General features: G+C 37.5%; 1 protein-coding gene across 4 annotated transcripts in view; it reads right to left on the bottom strand.

The window, feature by feature from the left end:
• LOC102220740 (paired box protein Pax-2a-like) overlaps nt 1-19452 on the bottom strand; it is a 39996-nt gene that overhangs the window by 9612 nt on the left and 10932 nt on the right. For all 4 annotated transcript variants that reach the window (XM_023340475.1, XM_023340473.1, XM_023340476.1 and 1 more), the window contains exons 6-7: nt 10239-10414; nt 5638-5752 (exon numbers count right to left, since the gene is read on the bottom strand). In XM_023340475.1, the coding sequence (XP_023196243.1) occupies nt 5638-5752; nt 10239-10414 (291 nt within the window). The remainder of the gene's footprint in view (nt 1-5637; nt 5753-10238; nt 10415-19452) is intronic.

Here is a 19452-nt window from a genome sequence, read left to right as displayed (position 1 = left end):
TGTTTTTATGGGGTAAGAGGGACTATTTAGCAGGTAATACAGAATTAATGTGGAGGAGAGGAAGAGAGAGAGAGAGAGAGAGAGAAAAAAAGCACACTTTTAATGGAAGTGCCTTCTTGCCTCTGAATTTCGATGATGTGCACAATGCCCTTAAATCCCTTTTCTTATTGGAGGTACTTTTTGAACCTTAATAGGATAAGCAGAGGACACAAAAGATTTCTATCTCTCAACTCTTTCAGTTCACTGAGAATCCCGATCTCTGGCAATGAGCACTTCATGAATCATTCATATTTTAATAGATTATGCAAATTCCAGGGCATAAAATCAACAAGATCAATAACTGCAGGCGTTTTTAATTGGCATTTAAGAAAAAAAAGAAAAAAAAAACATTTTAAGGATGAACATACTCTCCAGTTCCTTCCACCGTAAAGACACAATTAATTTGAAATTGGATCTCAGCCTAAATGCAGTAGATAATTTGCTGCTTTTTTTTGCACAGCTTAAAATTCCTCTGGTAAGCTTATCGCTGGCAAGTAAACTGTAATACTCAGTCATTAGGGAGACCACACACCTGAATATCACATATTATCCACACAGGCACTAAGGGGGGAAAACCAAGCAGAGGAGCCACTAACCAAATAGTAATTACCAAGTGAGTTACAGCAATGTTTGTTCCATTAGTTTGACCTCTGCATGCTTTATTTCTTTGCCTCCTGTGAGAACATAGAGAGGCATGGGATACATTTTCCCTTGCAGATATGCCTTTGATGGGTATATTGACACGGAATTCACCGCAGATGTCTATGACAGTTCAAGTAATCCACATATACAAATAAATCAAAACAAAGTAGTCCATGAATCGGGTTATTTGTAATAAAGTAGGATGGCACCAGGACTAAGTACTGGAAATATGAAGAAAATGTATAGAAAACCAAGAAACATGCCAGTATATATTAGCGTTGAGTGATATATCTACTGTCAGCTGGTGATTGCGATGAGCAACAGCAAAGAGCTCTTTCAAGGTCTTAGCAATCTTGCTTTTGCAACAGATTAATATGGATTTGGTTAAAAACATATTTCACACTAAAGAAGCCCGATGTAATAGAAAGAATAGAATTTTACCATACACCAGCCACTAACTGGAACTCCTCCTACGACTTTTGTCAGAGGAGTGAATACATTATTGTAACGGTTAACCAAGAGCAACACACGACTAGCAGCGAGCGTTAGACATATTACAGGTACAGTTTCTCCATTAAGATAGCAAGTATTGCACTCAACTGCAATGGCATTTTTGCACAATCACTGCACACGGCTGAAGAAAAAGCATGTTGGACTACATTTTGAACTTTGCTGCAGAACAGTCAGACATGTCAATGAGATATTGAGAATGGTAAATGGACTGAACTTATATAGCGCTTTTCCAGTCATTTTGACCACTCAAAGCGCTTTACACTAGAGTCACATCCACGCATTCGCACTCAGAAACGTACACGCATTTATACACCGATACGTAGATCGGTAGGCATATTATGAGAGAGTATAATGTGCTCAGAGGGGAACTAAACTCAACTCTTTGGATGTCAATACAGATTTGTTTGTAGAAAGATTTACACTGCACATCACCACAAAAAGCCATGCCAACAGTGGAATTTGCAGGTGTAAGTATTGTGGTGTGAAGCTGTTTTTCAGCATATGTTTATTTCCAGGGCCGGCCCAAGCCTCCATGGGGCCCTAAGCGAAATTTGGTCTTGGGGCCCTCAAGTTCTGCTAACAATGTGGATTGCTGAAATCAACAGTTAGATCATTCGCACACCTGCTATAAACTTATTGCATCCCTGATAGTGCTGTTTACATTATATCCAATGCATGAATAACATAGGATACGTTTATTAGCCAGTCGATTTCTGGGTGCCGATTTCCTTAATTTCGGGGGATCGTGATTGGCCGATACTTACATGTGAAGCCCTTCTTATCCACTGATCTTATTTTCGTCATCAAAGGTTTAAAAATCTTTGCTGGTGAAGATTTTTTAAACCTTCTGCTCAGCAGTGAGAGGTTTGACTGACAGACCGGCCCACCAGGTCAGGTCGGAACATTTACAGTTAACAGTATTTACTCCACTGTTACCAACTGAGTGACTTTCTTGCTATATTTAGCGACATTTCAGACAAAAAAAATTGATATCGGCCAAAATCAAAATCCACAGGTCGGGCTTTCTAAAGATCAGTAATCGGTGAATGGCCAGAAAACTGCAATCGGTGCAGCCCTACACACACATTCATAAAAATTCTATGATTAAATTAATTTCTCTTAAGTGTAACTGCAATAGCTAAAAATGTAATTTACACCAGGTGAGTTTTTCTCCACTGAGAATGTGGACCAATACCGGTACCGGGTATTCAAATGATTTTAACAGAAGTTTCACACATCTTATAAGTTGATGTAAAAATATTGTTTGTTTTAGCCACATAAATTGTCAGCAGCAAACAACATCACCAACTACAGCTTAGAACAGCTCATTGATATATTAATGCAGTAGCCATGTAGCCTGATATAAAACATTTTGCTAGACAATATCAAAGTTTTAATTATTGTTATCAAATGTTATCAAACGCCATTTTGAAGCCAAAAAAAACTCAGAAATATACAGAGCCAGGAGAATCAACTAATTTCAAGTTAAAACTCATCTTCACACAAAGATGTTAGCATAAATGTGTGGCTGTTGAACTGAACCGTTCAAGGTAGCTATAAAGCTAATTTTCTATTAGCAGCTTCACAAATCTTTTTTATAAACATTACATTACCAAGGCACATTAAAACAAACCTTTATCTTGGCTTTTTTCTATTCTTCCTCTTTTCTTTCTCGCTGAAGGATAAGTGCTTTTTTGAGACATTGTTTTGCAAACTTATTTTCTACCGGAGCTTTGGATGTTTGGATGCGCACCACACGTTGCACGGCAGCTCAAATTACCGGCGAAGCGTGCATGACCTACCGCGGCCACCAGGGGGGCCCCAAGAGCAATTTACTCTTTTTCTTTTTGTCCAAAAAATAATGATTTCTATATCCATTATCAAATATATATTATTGTAAAACCAAATCCCTTCATGATGAGATTGTGTGTATTTGTTATTATAATGACATAGAAATTGTTAATAAAAACAAATAAATCAGCTCCACTGAGGGAGCCCCTTTGTGGCTCGAGGGCCCTAAGCGGCTGCTTAGTTTGCTTCTGCCTTGGGCCGGCCCTGTTTATTTCAGATGTTTTACATTTGAAAAATGGATGAATGGAGAATCGCATTGCTTTATAAGTACATGAAGACGAAGCAAGTAAGACAAGGATTCGAAATATACAGCCGAGGAAAGTCTTAATGGTTTAAACAAAAATAAAGATGCAAGAATGACCAGTCACCCAATTTGAAATGAAAATTACAGTAGAGAGAATCAGCGCCAAAACATTTTTTTCTGGAAAAGTGGTCAAAATTTACACCTGAGCAATTACATTATGACCAAACAAGTATTAAATACATTTAAAAAACATGTTAGATTTGTAATTACTGTGCCACTCTGCTTTATTAAACACATCTTGATTTGTGGACTAATTTACATTGATTTATTTGTAGGCGTAGATTACTTGAGTAATTACAGATGTCTGGTATATATTTCAAGCTAACAGCACTGTAGAAAAAATATACTTGCAGAGACAAATGCTATATATATATATGTATGCAACACTTATTTCCCCTGGTGTATTTACTAATACCAAAGCAGGTCAGCACGCTGATGTGATCACAACCTTGTCGTTTTTTCCCTCCTCTACCTCTCTCTTTGCACCTGTGAAGCAGTAAGAGGAGACTTTCTGCAGAGGCCATCTAAAATATCCCAGGTGCAAACAAAGCTGCCTGCAGACCCAGGCCTGCTTTCTGTAGGACCATACACAAAGGACAAACATACAGCTTTCTTCCTAGGAGGGGCCCACCTCACAAGGGGAGAAATCTACCTCCCACATATTAATGAGAAAAGCGTTCTTTCTCTTCCTGTAAGACCGCCTGACTATCATCTGAGAAGAAGGGCTGCTGTAATTTTCAATCACCCCCTCCCAAACCCCCCCAACACCACCACTCCACACACACAACCACACACAGAACTCATTGCCTTTGATAGCTGCTGCATAATTATATGAATTTTAATAAAAGCTCCGTATATTAATCTCGGGCCGCCGACAGTCATCGTAAACTTTCAGTAAACTTAACCTTCTTCTTGGTAATAACACTGCAACAACGGAACAATATTTCAATTAGCCAGGCAGTCATTAACTGTGACAAGGAGAGGAGACGACGGGGAGGAGGAGGAGGGGAGAGAAACAGAGCAAAGGAGCGACAGGAGGGTGAAATAAATGATCATGGTGTTAGAGTCAGGCGGCAGAAATGCCAGAGCGTATTTACCGAAGCACATTACTCCTGCTTTGAGCCACACAAACTGCCTCCTTGTGAAAAAAAAAAGAAGAAGAAGGAAAAAAAAATTACAGGAGCAGCTGACAGTCCTCCACAGTGGCTCGTTTTTTTTTTCTTTTCTTTTCTTTTTTCAGAGACCTTGCTCTGATACACAGTCATAGTTCTGATATGCTGACACCCAAAGGTCCTTGTCCAGCGGTGACTGAACAAGCTCCCAGTCTTTCTTAACGCCCTGCTTGCTCAGCAAAAAACTGGACGGAGGACAGCTGCTGAGATTTTAGCACACCACTGCTACATTTTTCAGCTCGGCATTAAGAAAAGCCTTCACACTTAACTTTTTGGTTCATCTTTATTGTCACACATTTCTCAGCATTCATCATATGTAGAACTTTTCAATGTTTTCATAGAGATGCACCGAAAAAATGCCTGGTGACTGAAGTCGGGCAGTTTTCGGTTTGATCAGAGATTGAACTGTCAGAAACTAAAAACTCCTATGTTTTTCCAATCTGTGAACAAACCAGTGCACTCGCTCATCAGTTGGATAAACTGATGAGCGAGTTTTAAAAGACTACCAGCATGTATTTAGGGAGCATGAACAAAAATGATAGTCTTTTCCTGTAATGTGGTTCAACTAGAGTCTCAAGAGAAAAACAAAAGTTCTGCAATTGATTCTATTCCAAGTTATAACTGCTTCATATTAGAGCAATAACCTAAGGATTAAAGAAAAAACAGCACAAACCAAAGTGCCAATAGATGAAGTTGAAAACAAAACACCTGAGAGTGGATATGCTTAGTGAAGAAGGTTCAAAGTTACCCATTTTCAGTATCAGTGAGATGAAGCATAGAAAATGTTAAAAATGTTTCAAATTGAACTGTGCTTTTTACGAGAGAGATTTTACTAGATATCAGGTAAACTAGATAGAATACTGTAATGTTGTGTGTTATTCGTTTGAGCTTTCAACCTCTGACTTTCATTGAATATGTTTGATTTGGAAATGTTTTCTCCTTCTATTAATATTTTTAAAAATAAAATCAGACTCAACTAAAAATCAGTTTCAGCAGGTCAAATCTTTACAACAACTGGTAATCGGCCACAAATTTCAGATCGGTGCATCTCTATAGTTCCAACCCTCTCAGTTTGGCATTGTAAAGGCATATTGCTAATGTGGCACTTGATCTTACCTACAGGGTAGCTTTGCGACACACTGGGGCCCAGGTCTGGGTTGGCGCTAGAGGATAAACTGGGCTTGACTTCGTCCAGGCTGGAATTCAGGACAGGGAGTGAGTACTCATTAGCCTGGGAAAAAAAAGGACAGTTGAATCATTACACAACCAAACAATACTGACATGGAAATCCTCCTTTTCTCCTCCTCCATTAAGCACTCCACACAGGCATGTGTGAGTATAAATTTGGAGGGGCGCATTATGTGTGTGTCTGTGTGTGCATTCTGCAGGGTGGCAGTTCAAGCATATCATGAATGTATTTTGGTATTGTGTGAGAGAGGAAGTGGGATTTGGAGATGAGTGAAAAGCCAAGGCGTCAGCTGGCCCTTTGTGCTTGACTGCTGTCCTACCCCTGATCAGCCAAGGGAGAAAGCAGTTCTGCTTTGTTACAGACACACCATGTGGTCCTGTTTGAAAAAAAACACAATTCATTGTTTTCCTTAAGCTTGTTGCTTTTAATTTGGAGTCTAAAACTCATAAGAGAACCACATGCACAGCTTTTGATTTACTCTCGCTGATCAATCATAAGCAAGTTACAGAAAAGTACACAATGCGGTTCATCCGTTCTGGATTTTTTTATGTTTCATATTGAATATTTATGTCCTTTTCTACCTAGCAATATGTGTGCAAACTGTCAAAGTTTCTAACAGATTGTTTCAGAAAGACCACATGGTCAAGGTAAAAAACATACAATTCACAGTTTTTATTATTATTATTATTATTCAGGTTGTTACTTTAAATATTGAGTCTAAACCTTTTTTAAGTAAAACTCACATACATAACTTTTGTTTTTCTTTTGTTGGCATTGAGTACCAATGTAGTGGAAACCAAATTACAGGATGATTTGACTTCAGCTTTTTTACCTAGCTGTCTGTGTTTTTTATATAATTTTTATGTAGTTTATAAAAAAAAAAGACTGGAAATTTCAACTAATTAGTCTCAATGCATACTGCCATGGGCTTAACGCTCTCCAAGGATTAAATATGCTTTCCTTCAAAGTGAGTTTTTAGTTTATTTTAAGTTTAAAGTTTTAATTTCCTAGTTTTGCAAAAATGCACAATGTATGATGAAAAATGTTCCGTGTTAGTTCAAAAATAGTATTTACACCAACTTCTACTGTGAGTGCAAATTCTCAACATCTGAAACTTTCTCAACATTTTTTGTTTTCAAATTAAAAATCAATTACCTTCACTCTGTTAAAGCAGAAAGTTACATTTCATTTAATCAAATTGTCAAAAAAAGCACCTAATTAATATAAAAACATAATAACCTAGAACTTATTTTTCTGTATTTTTTTCAAATAAGGCAAAAAGACACCAACACCAGATGCTGGCAGTTTTTTGCTTTTTTTAATGAGATGAGACTGAGTGTTGACAATGTTTTTCCAAAGCCCAGTGTAAGTGGTTCGGTGGGCCAGGGTCCCACAGGGGGGGATGCCCATGACCCTGTTCTTGTCTGTCACTATCACAGATAAACTCTAATTGTCTGCTACAACTGTTCGCTGGCACAATGTCGGATGTTTTCCTGTATTCACGCTGGCTTCAGACGCCACACAGACGTTTTATCATGCAGATAAAGGGCAGGAGGGAGAGAAGTGAAAAGATGAGTCTGAAAGGGATGACCAAATGGCTAGCAGAAGTGTGGGAGGGGTGCATCCATTGAGTTTTGCATCTCCAGAATGGGTTTTTAATGCTCCGTGCTACAGAACCCAGACAGTGGCTAATAGGGCCACATTTTCCAGAAGGAAAAAAAGAACAAAAAACAAAAAAACATGAGGCACCCATGAAAGGGGGAAAGTGCTCTGATTAATATTGCAGTAAATTAAAGCTGATTTTTCTGGACTCTTTCTATGCCTCCTTTCTTTTTTTTCCCCCCTCACTTACCCCTCTTCTTTTTTCTGGTCTCACCCTTTCCCCCCTGCCTTTTAATACTCTCCCTGACGCTCTTTGTGATTGCAAGTCATTTCCAATTCGTTTTGGTATTGATCTTCCAGTAGGAATCAGTTTTGTAATTAGCTGCAAATTAGGCCTTCTTCTGGAGGTGAGGCCTGTCCCACTGATTTATCACCTGCGTAATTCGCCCCGATTGGAGAGAAATTAAAATGAACTCAATTAGGGGACTGCTTTTTGCTTTATGGGTCTGACTTGTAGTTTGGGGGTGGGAGGGAGAAATTAATCGTCTCTTGTTATTTAATAGTATAATGAAAGCACAGTAAATAAAGGTTATCCATGGTAATAAGCCCAGAGCTTTTAATAAAAGGTGGTATTTGATTGTCGTCTTGTTGTGTGGGGGGTTTGCAGTTTTGCAAATGCCAATTAATTTTCTCTACAAATAAGAGTATGGTGTTCATGTTGATTTGTAATTGTTGGATGCTGTTTGCAATTTTCAGGCAGTCATGTCATGACAATTGTATGCTAGGCATAGGGCAGCAACCTTTACCATTGTATACCAATGGTTTACAAAGGTGCAGCTTCAAAACACCTAAAATTAAAGGCTTGAAGTCTTTTTCTGATGCTGTTTGGAAAATAGGGAAATCCAGTGTTACACCTCTCCCGCTAAACATTGGCATGGCAGCTGACTAAATGAAAGCTAAAACTATTTTCCTTTGCTAACAAATTTGACCACGAAAGCAGTGGGGTGCTACTTTTGTGTCAGGACATGCAACAGATAGTTACTGCTCACCTTTTTTCTAGAAATTATTCCAATTTTGTCTTGTTCACACAGCCATGGCTAACATTTAATAATTCCTACTCGCATGACTTTTCTGGCCAGCATATTTCACTTTAGATAATGAGAATAAGCAAGGCTGCTCATGTATAGCCAGGCTGAAAAAAGTATTGACCCTTGGTTTGATGATAAAGCATAAATAAATAAATAAATAAATAAATAAATAAATAAATAAATAAATAAATAAATAAATAAATAAATTCACTGGCACATGGTCGCTGTAGAGCAGCCTGTATCTTTCCAATACAATGTTTTGGTATTTGGTTCTCAAGTATAATACCAATCTTTATGTGTACTTTCCCAAAACTCACTCACTTTCCCAAATATCCTGGCATTTAAAAAAAAAATGGAGAAAAAATAAAAGCCAGAAAGCACACAAAAGTCTAATTTTGGTGGTTGCTTCTGAAAAAAATTATCCAAACTTACACACATGACCTTGCACTAGCAACGGATGTTTGTTTACCTCATAAACATACATGTTTACCATACATGACAGATGTTTAACATGTTCAAACTAAAAATCCAGTGAAAAATGATATATTTATTTTGTCCAAAAATCCTCAGAACTTTTGATATGCTTTAATTTTATTAGTTTTGTAAGTAATATGCACAAAGCATTTGCATTCATTTAACTTGTTTTATTCTTTTGTCATAATATTGTACACATGCAAATTCATTATAAAAAATATATTTTAATTCCCACTAAATGTATATATTGATATTTAAAATATCCATACGTCACGAGCAAAGGGGACCACAGCTAAAGCCTTTGTGTGCACAAACCTGGCCAATAAAGATGACTGTGATTGTGAGGAAAAAATATGTCAGCAACCCGTCTGTTAAGTAGCCATTAATTTACAATCAAATAACAACTTGTCATAATTGAACTGGTTAATTAAGAGCAATTAATTTTATTTTGGTCTATATTCACTTTCTGTCTTCTCGAGCCTCACATTCATATGAAAGATGGCCGCTCCTTCTCAGCCTGAATCTACTTCCTGTTAAAAGAGGAGTCATTACTCTCTACTGTGGCCACATACTTGTATTATTTGATACATTCAGTTGAGCTTTCTTAGAAACAACTTTCTTTGATTGTACTGTAATATAAGTAAGATTGTATTGGAGTGTTTGTATTTGAATATAAATGTATGATAAGATTGCATTATACTCTATCTTACCTTAAATTATGCATATATTATGGGATCTGAATTTAACCACCTTATCTTGTATAGTGACTTGGAAATACTTTTGTTGTAATTTGATGCTATACACTGAAACTAAATTTGAAGTGATCTGGATTTAACTAGATTTCATGGGTGTTTATTCTACATTTTTTTCTTAAATATAGGAAACATTATACATTTACATTGAAATATTGCACAGCAACGGTATTTTTATTAAAAGGTATACCATGAGAGTCTCACCCTGAAACATGCTTCATCTCTACAAATAAACATATAATGCAGAATTGTAAACAACAAAGGTGAGAAGCATAAAAAACCCCACAAGAAAATCTAGATATTGATTCATTTGATACTGCTTCTCTGTTATTCTCAATTACAGCCGGTACAAGGAATGTGTTTTTCATTAAAAAATCAATAATGTGTGGGAGTTTTCCTGCTGATCCCTTCAGTATTATACATGCTCGGACTGTAATCCTGTGCTTAGCCACTTTCAGCCATTTATTTAATTAGCTGTTCTTCCTGGAGTTGGGAATTTGTGTGAATGAGTTTTGTGAGTGACTGTAAAATAATAATAATAATAATAATAATAATAATAATAATAATAATAATAATAATGATAATAATAATAATAATAAAAAAGCAACTAACCTGTTCCGGTTTGACATGATCCGAGGTGGGGAAGACGTCGGGGTACGAGGGGCGCTCAAAGACCCGGTCCAAAGCTTCCAGCTGCTGCTGGGTGAAGGCGTCTGCCCTTAGGTGCTTCCGTAAACTCTCCACGCTACCCTGAGAATCACTGTTTGGGCCAGAACCATCTGAACCATCTACAAGAAGAGAGAGCAACATTCGAGACACTGACCCCGAGAAGCTGGCCTTCACTTCAAGCTATATGCACTTTATATTCTCCTCATGTATTTTGTACCACTGTAAAAGTGTCTCAAGAGAGAGAAAAAAAGGAACTGTAATTTTTTTTTCACCTAAATGGCTGCTGTGAGCCAGTTGCTACATCAGACGAGTTTTTTTGTCTGCACAAAATTAACGGCATCATAATCTGAGATCCCTCTGGTAATTGATGGATTACAGTCACTTGCACAGATATACTCGTTGAAGCAAGTGTGTGGAATGATTAAAGCGCCTGTAAGCCCATTACAGTGGTTTTTCACTTTCATTCCCGCCAGAGAATCTCATTCTTTCTTTCCCCACCTGGAAAAAGCCCAATGTATGTTAAAATCAGGTGGCTTTTTAAAGTACAATCACCCTTTTACAATTCAATAATGCTTTTATTCTCTTTGCGAATGCACTTCCATTTGGAAGCAGAGGCAGAGGACAAGAGGCTGAATAAAATGGCACAGTCTAGTTCAATCATCCCTGCTCTCCAAACACGGGAATTTTCCCTCCACTCCTGACCTGATTACCTGGCTGTTCGGAGGAGGATGCCTTAGCTTTTATCGCTGTGTGCAAATCTTTAAAACGTTTTTACAGACAGTCCTTTCACAGACCCTACCACCCCCATCAGTGGCTGCAGCGTAGGTCTCCTCCCAGAATCCCAGGAAAGCTTCAGCTCCCTTACAAATCTGTCATTCTAAATTTGCTGCAGATTATGTTCTTCCCTCAGTGGGAGAGCGGTGATATATGATATGCAAGGCCCAGCTATTGATTGCCTGATCTGGTGGCAAGAGGGAGCAGAAATGAACTCGAAATGAACATCATGCCTCAACTCGTTGTGCGTATAATACTCTACTTAATCCCACGTTTTCCCCTGCCATGCAATTCAATTGATCAATCTTGTCTGTGCAAAAGCGCCAATTTAGGAGGGTTAGTGCCTTTCCGTCCGGCTCCGTGACCTTTTGCCGGGGTCAAAAGATGAACCTCAAAAACCCCTCCAAAAAAGGACATGGATGAGCTGCAAAATGGAGTGGAAGAAAGAGTGTGTGTGGGTGCATCTGCAAATGTGTAAACACAAATTTGTGCTGACAACGCGAAGATACAGAAGCTATCGTTTTTCTAGCAACAGTTTGGTTGCACAAAATAACATTTTCTTATTGGATGATCTAAACAGTTTCACAGAATCATTGGTTTATACTTGTTTTGAAGCATTTCTTCTTTATCGTTGTCAATTTCCTGTACTTTTTAAGTAAGTTTGCATATGAAAAAACATGTGAAAATAACGTATGCTAAGAACTGAATAGCAGGTGTTGAAGGAGAAATGTTTACATTTGTGCATTACTGCGGATAGCGGAAATCCACAAATTTTTGAGCTTATACCTGCCTATTTTAATACTTCAAAGACTAAACATACTTTAATATGCATTAATACACACCCTAGAAACTATATTGTCACCTCTGCAGAAGTTAACATCTGTAGTTTTCCTTATCTCCACTCTTAGGGGTACAGCTAGTCAGTGGCAAGAGGAAAAAGCAGCTCCTGAATTGGCTGCTTTGCAAATACCAGCAATTTGGAACGAATTTCTTGGAATAAGAAATTTGAGCATTGTTTTTTTGATATGCTATATGAAAAAATAAAATAAAACCCATGAATAATTTGGAGTTACGTTCCCAAATACTGAACAGTAAATACGTGAGGGTCCACTGTAGTTGACGTTCCTTTAACTGTAATAGTACACAGAAGGAACAAACTCACAACAACACTGACACAGAAGGCATAACACATCATGCTTGTGTACAACTCTCAGAAGTTGGCTTTTAGATAGGTTATTAAAGGCATAGTAATTTGTCTATTAGTAACTTAATAAGAAAAATAGAATCCCATACAGGCTACGAGACAAAAAAATGTTTGATTAAGTTCACCACAGAAAGTTATCTCTCTTTTTACAGTTTAACATCATGAGAAAAGTATAAAAATAGATAATAGTTTTGATCAGAATGGTCAAATAGTATATTATTTAATAGTCAACTATTAATTCTAAAGTCTCTGCAGTTTTTTTGTAGTGTAAGCAGTTCTTCTCTTCTTTTACTTCAAACTTACTTCTAGCTTTCAGTAGATTGTATTTGAATTTTGCAATAAGTATGACATAAACAATGCTGGTCTTTGAGAATGCCAAGCTATTTATTGTCATGGAATTTTAAGAAACATCCATAAATATGGTCAGGCCATTCCTTAAATGCATACTTAACATTACATAAAGTCTAATCAAACTGTATCAGCACAGCAGAGAAGTGCTGTCTGCTCGGTCGAACCGCCTTATGAGTAAATTTGTTTCTAAGTTCAGAATTAGAAAGGCACGAAAACCTGACTTGTACACTGTTAGTATCCGCAAATAAGCAGCAAATGCAGCCTTCAGTGCTCACTCAGTTTAGACATGTAACATAATGGTAGCTCTTGTTAAGCACTTGACTTTAAAGGTATAATATACAATAAATACATAGGAACTCAAAGTCTTACATTGCTTTGGTGTGGAGTATTTTATATGGTGCTGCAGTATCACTTAACACAAAACAATAAAATATTCTCACAACATTCTCTTATGCTTAGAGTACTGTTTTACTGTGAGTGTAGTAGGATTTCGTTTTTGATTAGATGCACCAGACTGTGATGCCTGCATTGTGATGGCTGGCAATGAATACATTACTCTTTAACTACATTGTTATTTTTTGTCTTTAAGTAACACATTGGGTTTTTTTAAGTATACTTCATTTTTGAGCACAAGAAGGTAGGATGATGCATGATGGTGTAACAGCACAGCAAACCTTTCGCCAGACTATAATGTTGGATATGACTTTAAAACCAAACATTAATGTCAACAGTTTTCTTGTTTCCACAGAGCACACATTTTTTTAAATATTTCAGAGGCTTGCATTCAGCTTTTTCTAAAACAGGAGTGTGTATTTACTATGAAAATGTATTCCTATAGAGTCTTTAAATCACCCTTTTCACTACCTGGCATAGAAAATGTCAGGTATTTATTGTGATGATAGGATTCAATCAACAATAGAAGACTGGTGCACATTGAGGCAGAAAATTCACAACTCTGCCATGATTCCACATTTGAAAAAAAAAAAAAAAATGAATAGCAGTTATTAAACAGTTAACTTAAACAGAACGAAGGGGCAATAAAGGGATTCTGACTCCGTTGTAATTTGAAATCATAAAAAAAAAAGACAGTCTGGTGCAACCGCCCAAATACGGCGATGTGAGTACATAGCAGAAATGAAGGGGTATATATCCACCAAATCCTAGTAACTTCTTTACAAACATACATGAAAAGCAAACAACAACTGTGACTCTTTCTGTGACAATTTGGCACAAATAAATAAATCTACACAGCCACATGAATCCCACTCACCTGTTACTACTGCTGCTGCTCTTGGTCACTTTATCAAGCTCAGTTGTTCTCTTTTCGACCAAAGCAAATAGAGTCATTAATTACTCTCCATCAGCTCGCCTGAGCCACAGCACCTGATCAATACCGCCTCTCACCCCCCCACAACCATATTTGTCATTCACCACTTCCCACGCGCAAGACAAGCCATCCTGGGTCAAGCTGCACACTCTTCCTCCCATTCAAACTGAGGACAGTTCAATCTGCCTTCATCAATTCTGACAAACCTGCAGTGTTCTGAGACAACTTTATTAATGACACTGAGTAAATATAAGACTCCCCTCCAAGTTTGTGTAGCAGCATTATAATATTTCTCTAATATTTTAACATTATCTTGGCATAATGAACTGGTAGTTTCTTGGTATTTACATCCTGAATAAGTTATCAGCCTAATAATAACCCCAATCAAACACACAGCAGATAAACAAAAATAATCAGATTAATGAGAAAAACAACAACAACTGTTTTACAGAAACTGAGCGAGGAAAGATTGTCTTTCATATTGCAATCATTTATTTCCCAGCAATAACAAAACAGCAATGGCATTCTGGTGGGAAATTTCCCGCTTTTGGTTCCTTTCTTCTTCTTCTCCTCTGATTGGTCAGTGAATAAGCCAGCACATTATTGCCCCGTTAATATAAAGCTCTATATCTCCGAGTGGAACGCTGTGGTTCGGCTCTGCTAAAAATAGAATAACTGGGGGAGCCTGCTTGTCCGCAAGGTCCAAGACGCTCGTGTTTATTGATGAGGAGAGTACGCTTAATGTGCATTTGGCTGTGGGAGGAAACCAATGTAGCCCTAGTTAACCTACACATGCATGTGGAGGACGTGCAGAGTCCTGACAGAAAGACCTGGATTTAATCCCTGGACCGTCTTGTTGCAAATCAGCAACAGTGGTGACAACTATTCGGTCTTGGTACCCTGAACAAAAAAGTGATGGTCTTTTTGATGCCTTTTTTTTAATCAAACTATGAATACAGCTTTATTAGGTTTGCCTTTATTCTAAATTAAGCTGAGATAGAAGCTTCTGGATATTAACCTTAAAAGATAAATATAAAGAAGAAAAGCCACACAAAGTGTCCATCAGGAACACACAACAGGAAGTCAAACCAAATGTTTGGACATACCCCAAATGAGCCCATTACACAGCAGTGATAACAATCTTTGACCACAGTGGCTCTGTATGTGTGAGCTACATGCCTGTTCATTCTCTCTGCTCGTTTATTGATTATCCCTCGGAGTGATAATATTCATCCTGACATCAGTCTGCATTAACACTCTGGTAACGAGGAAACAGCCTCCAATGGATCAGATAGCCAGCTCCGTAAGACAGACTCCTCTCTGCGGGTTTGGCACCCAAAGGTTATGACCCCCCAGCAAGCAGCTTCAGCCAACACATCTCTAAGGACTCGAATGAGTCTGTGCAACTCCCCAAACAAAACTTGCTTTGTTCTCAAAAGCCTGAGTTGAGCGGAGGATTAAACAAAAATGGAGGCCTTAAAGTTTTTATTCAAAGTGTTGGAAGGTTGAGCTGACATCTTGTAGCCATGGAAAACTTTCTCCAAATTCCCGCTCCGTTTCTCTCCTACCAACACCATAGTTTCTTTACATAACATGGCAACAGATATTCGCTCTTATAACCTTAACAAACCAACATACATTTTCGCAATAACACACCTCTATAATTTCCCTGCCTGATTCAATTCTGGGCTAAATGGAATCAAATTAAAACTCATTTGCATCCATTTGGATGAACTCAGCTGCATTTTGCTTTTCTAATTGAATGTTTTGATTATGTAAACACAAATGAAATACTGTCTGTGGAATGTAAAATGTTTGTTCTGCATCACTAAAGATCTGTAATTAGTTTTTAAGGACTGGGCACCAAATTGCTCAGTGGATTGATGGAAATTCAATTAATGAACAAAAACCCAAATATTTGCAGCTTCTCTCTTACTATAAGCTAAAATGTGTAGATTTGTGCATTTTATGGAGTGAGCCTAATGGAATAACTGCAAAAATTGTGTTAAATGGCTTATTAATCTAATTTGGATTGTTGTGTTTAGGTCCAGACATTCTGTTGCTCTCTGACTTTCTGCATTCTTCCTTCCCCCCAAAACAGATGCTGGTAAACAGAACAGGGTGTGACAGAGGCCCACTCCATCACTCATCTCAGATCCATCGTTTTAGTCCACGTGACGCTCAGAGATGAGAAATAATTAATTCAGCAGTTACCGTAGCACACTGTCATGTACACACAGATGGTTAGTGGCTATCTCCGCTCTGGAATTGTATGTTTATGATCTTTATCAGGACATTTTTCAGCCTGGGTTTTGATCATAAATCAAAAAAAACAAAACCCAACCAAAAGCAAGAAAGTTGAAATAAAGAATCATGCTTGACAGCCTCATGTCAGAGGTTTGTTTCTGGTCACTTTATTCACTGGCAGTTCTTAATACAGCAGATCTGGCTGACCACCATGGACGGAATAGGGGTAAAGGCTGAAAAAGAGCTTTAGAATAAAAAATAAGTTTCTGTTTTGACTCAACCATGTAGTAGACACCATAGGCAGAAAGAAAAAATCTAATTTTGATTATTCGGCCCTAAACATATTACTCCTGGAACTTATTTTCCTGGAATTTGTTCCTATTTTCCTAGTGTGCATTTCTACATTAGGGAAATGCACACTCTATTTGAAAAGAATGTAAAGCTCCCATCATTTTTCAAACCGTTGTTCAAGAACAGGGTCCAGCGACCTTTACAACACAAACAGTCATTTTTCTCCGCGGCTCTTATTAATAACATTTGTCCCCAGTCACAAAAACTACCCAATCCTTTGCAAAATCGTGACATATCACGTTTTTCACTTTACAAATTGTTACAAGTTGTTTTATTTTCAGATTACAGACAACATTTTCTGAATGACACAAAAAGGTTTGTGACCAAATGACAAGAAGAGAAAAAAAGATTCCTCTTCCTGTTGGTGTCATTATGTCGTGGGATTTTTATGCAGATATTGCAAGAAAAAAAAACATAGCTAATTCCAGATTCTGTATTACTCAATGGACTTTAAAAGTTATGACTATCTGAAAAAAAAAAACAACAACTGACCATTTTGGATACTTGTGAGATCAAAATCCAGTCCCTGAGTACTATTGTCTTCAAGATGCATTCTTCTCCAACCCACCTAAATCAAATGAATGGCTTTTTACCAGGCCTCTATGGAGCTGAATGACAGGTGATGAGGGAATTCGTTCCATTTAGTTCAGTGGTGTAGGAGAAGGAATGCATTCAAAAGTAACAGGATGGTACATCTCGAGGACTGGATTTGGAAACCCTGCTTAGGTTAGGCAATAGAGACAGAGCGGGTAAAGAATCAGTTCCTGTTGTCAAAACCTGCCTAAATAATATGGTAATAAGTTGCAGCTATGAATAGACTGTGCTGCTGGTCTTTGATTTGCTGCTTTTGATTCCTTCTAAGTCTTTGCTAAAGTAAAGAGTCATTTTCCTTTGGATTGCATTTAATAATATCTGGAAAATTTAATTCAAATTTGAAAATTCTTAGATTGGGTTGGTTCAGTTGAACCTGCGTCAGATTCTACGCTGATTACATTTGTAAAATCTTTATTTATGAAAGCAATAAATAAATAAACCAGTTCCCTAATACATATCTCAAATTTATATCCATCCATCCAACCAACCATTGGCCCATTTATCCTTGCTGGGTCACAGACTCAGATCAATTTATAATATTCTAATCAGTCTATCTAGGTGCCACTTATGCAAAACCCACCTCTGACTTCATATTTGCTGTGTGCTCAGGTGGTTTCATACTGTGAATGAAAAAGTCATTAATTAAATTTGTTTCTAAATACTGACAAATTGTCCTTGCATTCCTCAGTAAAACACAGCTTGAGCTCCTCTTGTTCTTTTTGTTTTTTGTTTTTTTTCTCAAAGCAAATTGAGTCAGAATCAGTGGGGGTGGTGGAAAGCTACTTGGATGTTAATCTGAGAGGTAATAGCTTTTCTCTGTAGAATTGTGAATTCTAATACGTGTCAATTTGTTAAAGGTTCGGACAGCCGTGTTCACCAAAGGCTGGTCACCGTCTCCAGGGGTCTCGCTCGCGTTCCCGCTCCCTGTCCGTTCGCAACAATAGCTGCCAACTGTAACACGGTGCTTTTAATTTGCAATAACATGTGACAATGGTAGATTAATGGCTCTTATGACACCTGTGTCCCTGAAGCTCTTCTAGCAGAGACCCAGTGTACATAACGTGTGTCACACTACATTATCTCTACATCCTTCGTATAATGGGGTGGGGGGCCTTTTTTAAGGGCACTGCTGACTTGGAAACTTAGGAGCTGTCTGCCTGCTTGGCAGAGAGCCACAGTCACAGCCTAAAACAAATACTGGGAGCTCCACAGCCAATCCATTTCACTGGAGCTTGTGTTGCACTCCCCTCTCTGTCCCCTCTCTTTCCCCTCCTCCTTTCCCTCCGTTTGTTTTTTTGTTCGTGTTTGATAATGACTGCTTGTGCCATAATAATCATGAGGCTTACCAACTTAAATAGGGCTCAGGGAAGCTACTGCACTGTGAGGAAATTTAATCCAAGCATTATCTCAGTATAGACTACAGCCTACTGAGCGAGGCAAAATATGTCTAAATAGCAAACAAGCCATCATGAAAACACGATAAAATCAACAAGCAAGCACAGCAATAAAACTAAAGGCATTTTTTTCTCTTAACAGTGAGTTTCGGAAATTCCCAAATGCAGCTGCTTTTTGCGGGATATAGTCACATGCAGTAAATTGCGAAATCCGTTCGGATTAGGCTTGTTTTGACAACAACCTGTCAGCAGGCAGGATTTCTATTAATATCTGGTAATATGCTAATCATATATGTCATGTTTTCATTAGCTATAAGCAGAAAATCATCAGAAATAAAAGCTTGAAAACATTAGCCTATGTGCAATATATAATGCATTTTACTTAGTGAATTGAGTTCTAAAAATAAATGAACATTTCAAGCATTCAAATTTATTGAATATAACTATTTTCTTCATAGAAGAATTGGGGCACCATAAACAAGTAGATGATACGTTAAGTTTAACAGCTGTCTGTTGTGATGTTGTGCTTCTTAAATAACCTTGTAAACATGCCAAATATTTTGACCTAAAACAAATAAACTTTGTAGATTATGACCTACAGAGACTAAAAAATTTGAACCAGCCAGATCAACCATCTTGATTAAAGAGATATAAATCCTAAAAGACTGTAAAAACTGTAAAATACATTTTTATATAAATAATAATACTGAAAATAAGGATGAAAATTTGTGCAGAATGCACAGGTGTATCAGCAATATTCACATTTATATTACTGCCAGATTGTAATAAACAGTGAAGAGGAAAACGTTAATCAGACTTCCTATTTATTCTCATTTCAATTAGTAAGTTGGCAATATTTAAAATAAACTTAAAATGACATTGGTTCAACATGATTAAGCTTGAAGTTATATAGAA

The sequence above is a fragment of the Xiphophorus maculatus genome, chromosome 10 (genome assembly GCF_002775205.1).
Source record: "Xiphophorus maculatus strain JP 163 A chromosome 10, X_maculatus-5.0-male, whole genome shotgun sequence".
NCBI classification, from domain to species: Eukaryota; Metazoa; Chordata; class Actinopteri; order Cyprinodontiformes; family Poeciliidae; genus Xiphophorus; species Xiphophorus maculatus.
The sequence above is the reverse complement of the archived record's forward strand: the minus strand, read 5'-3'. Positions and strand labels throughout refer to the sequence as shown.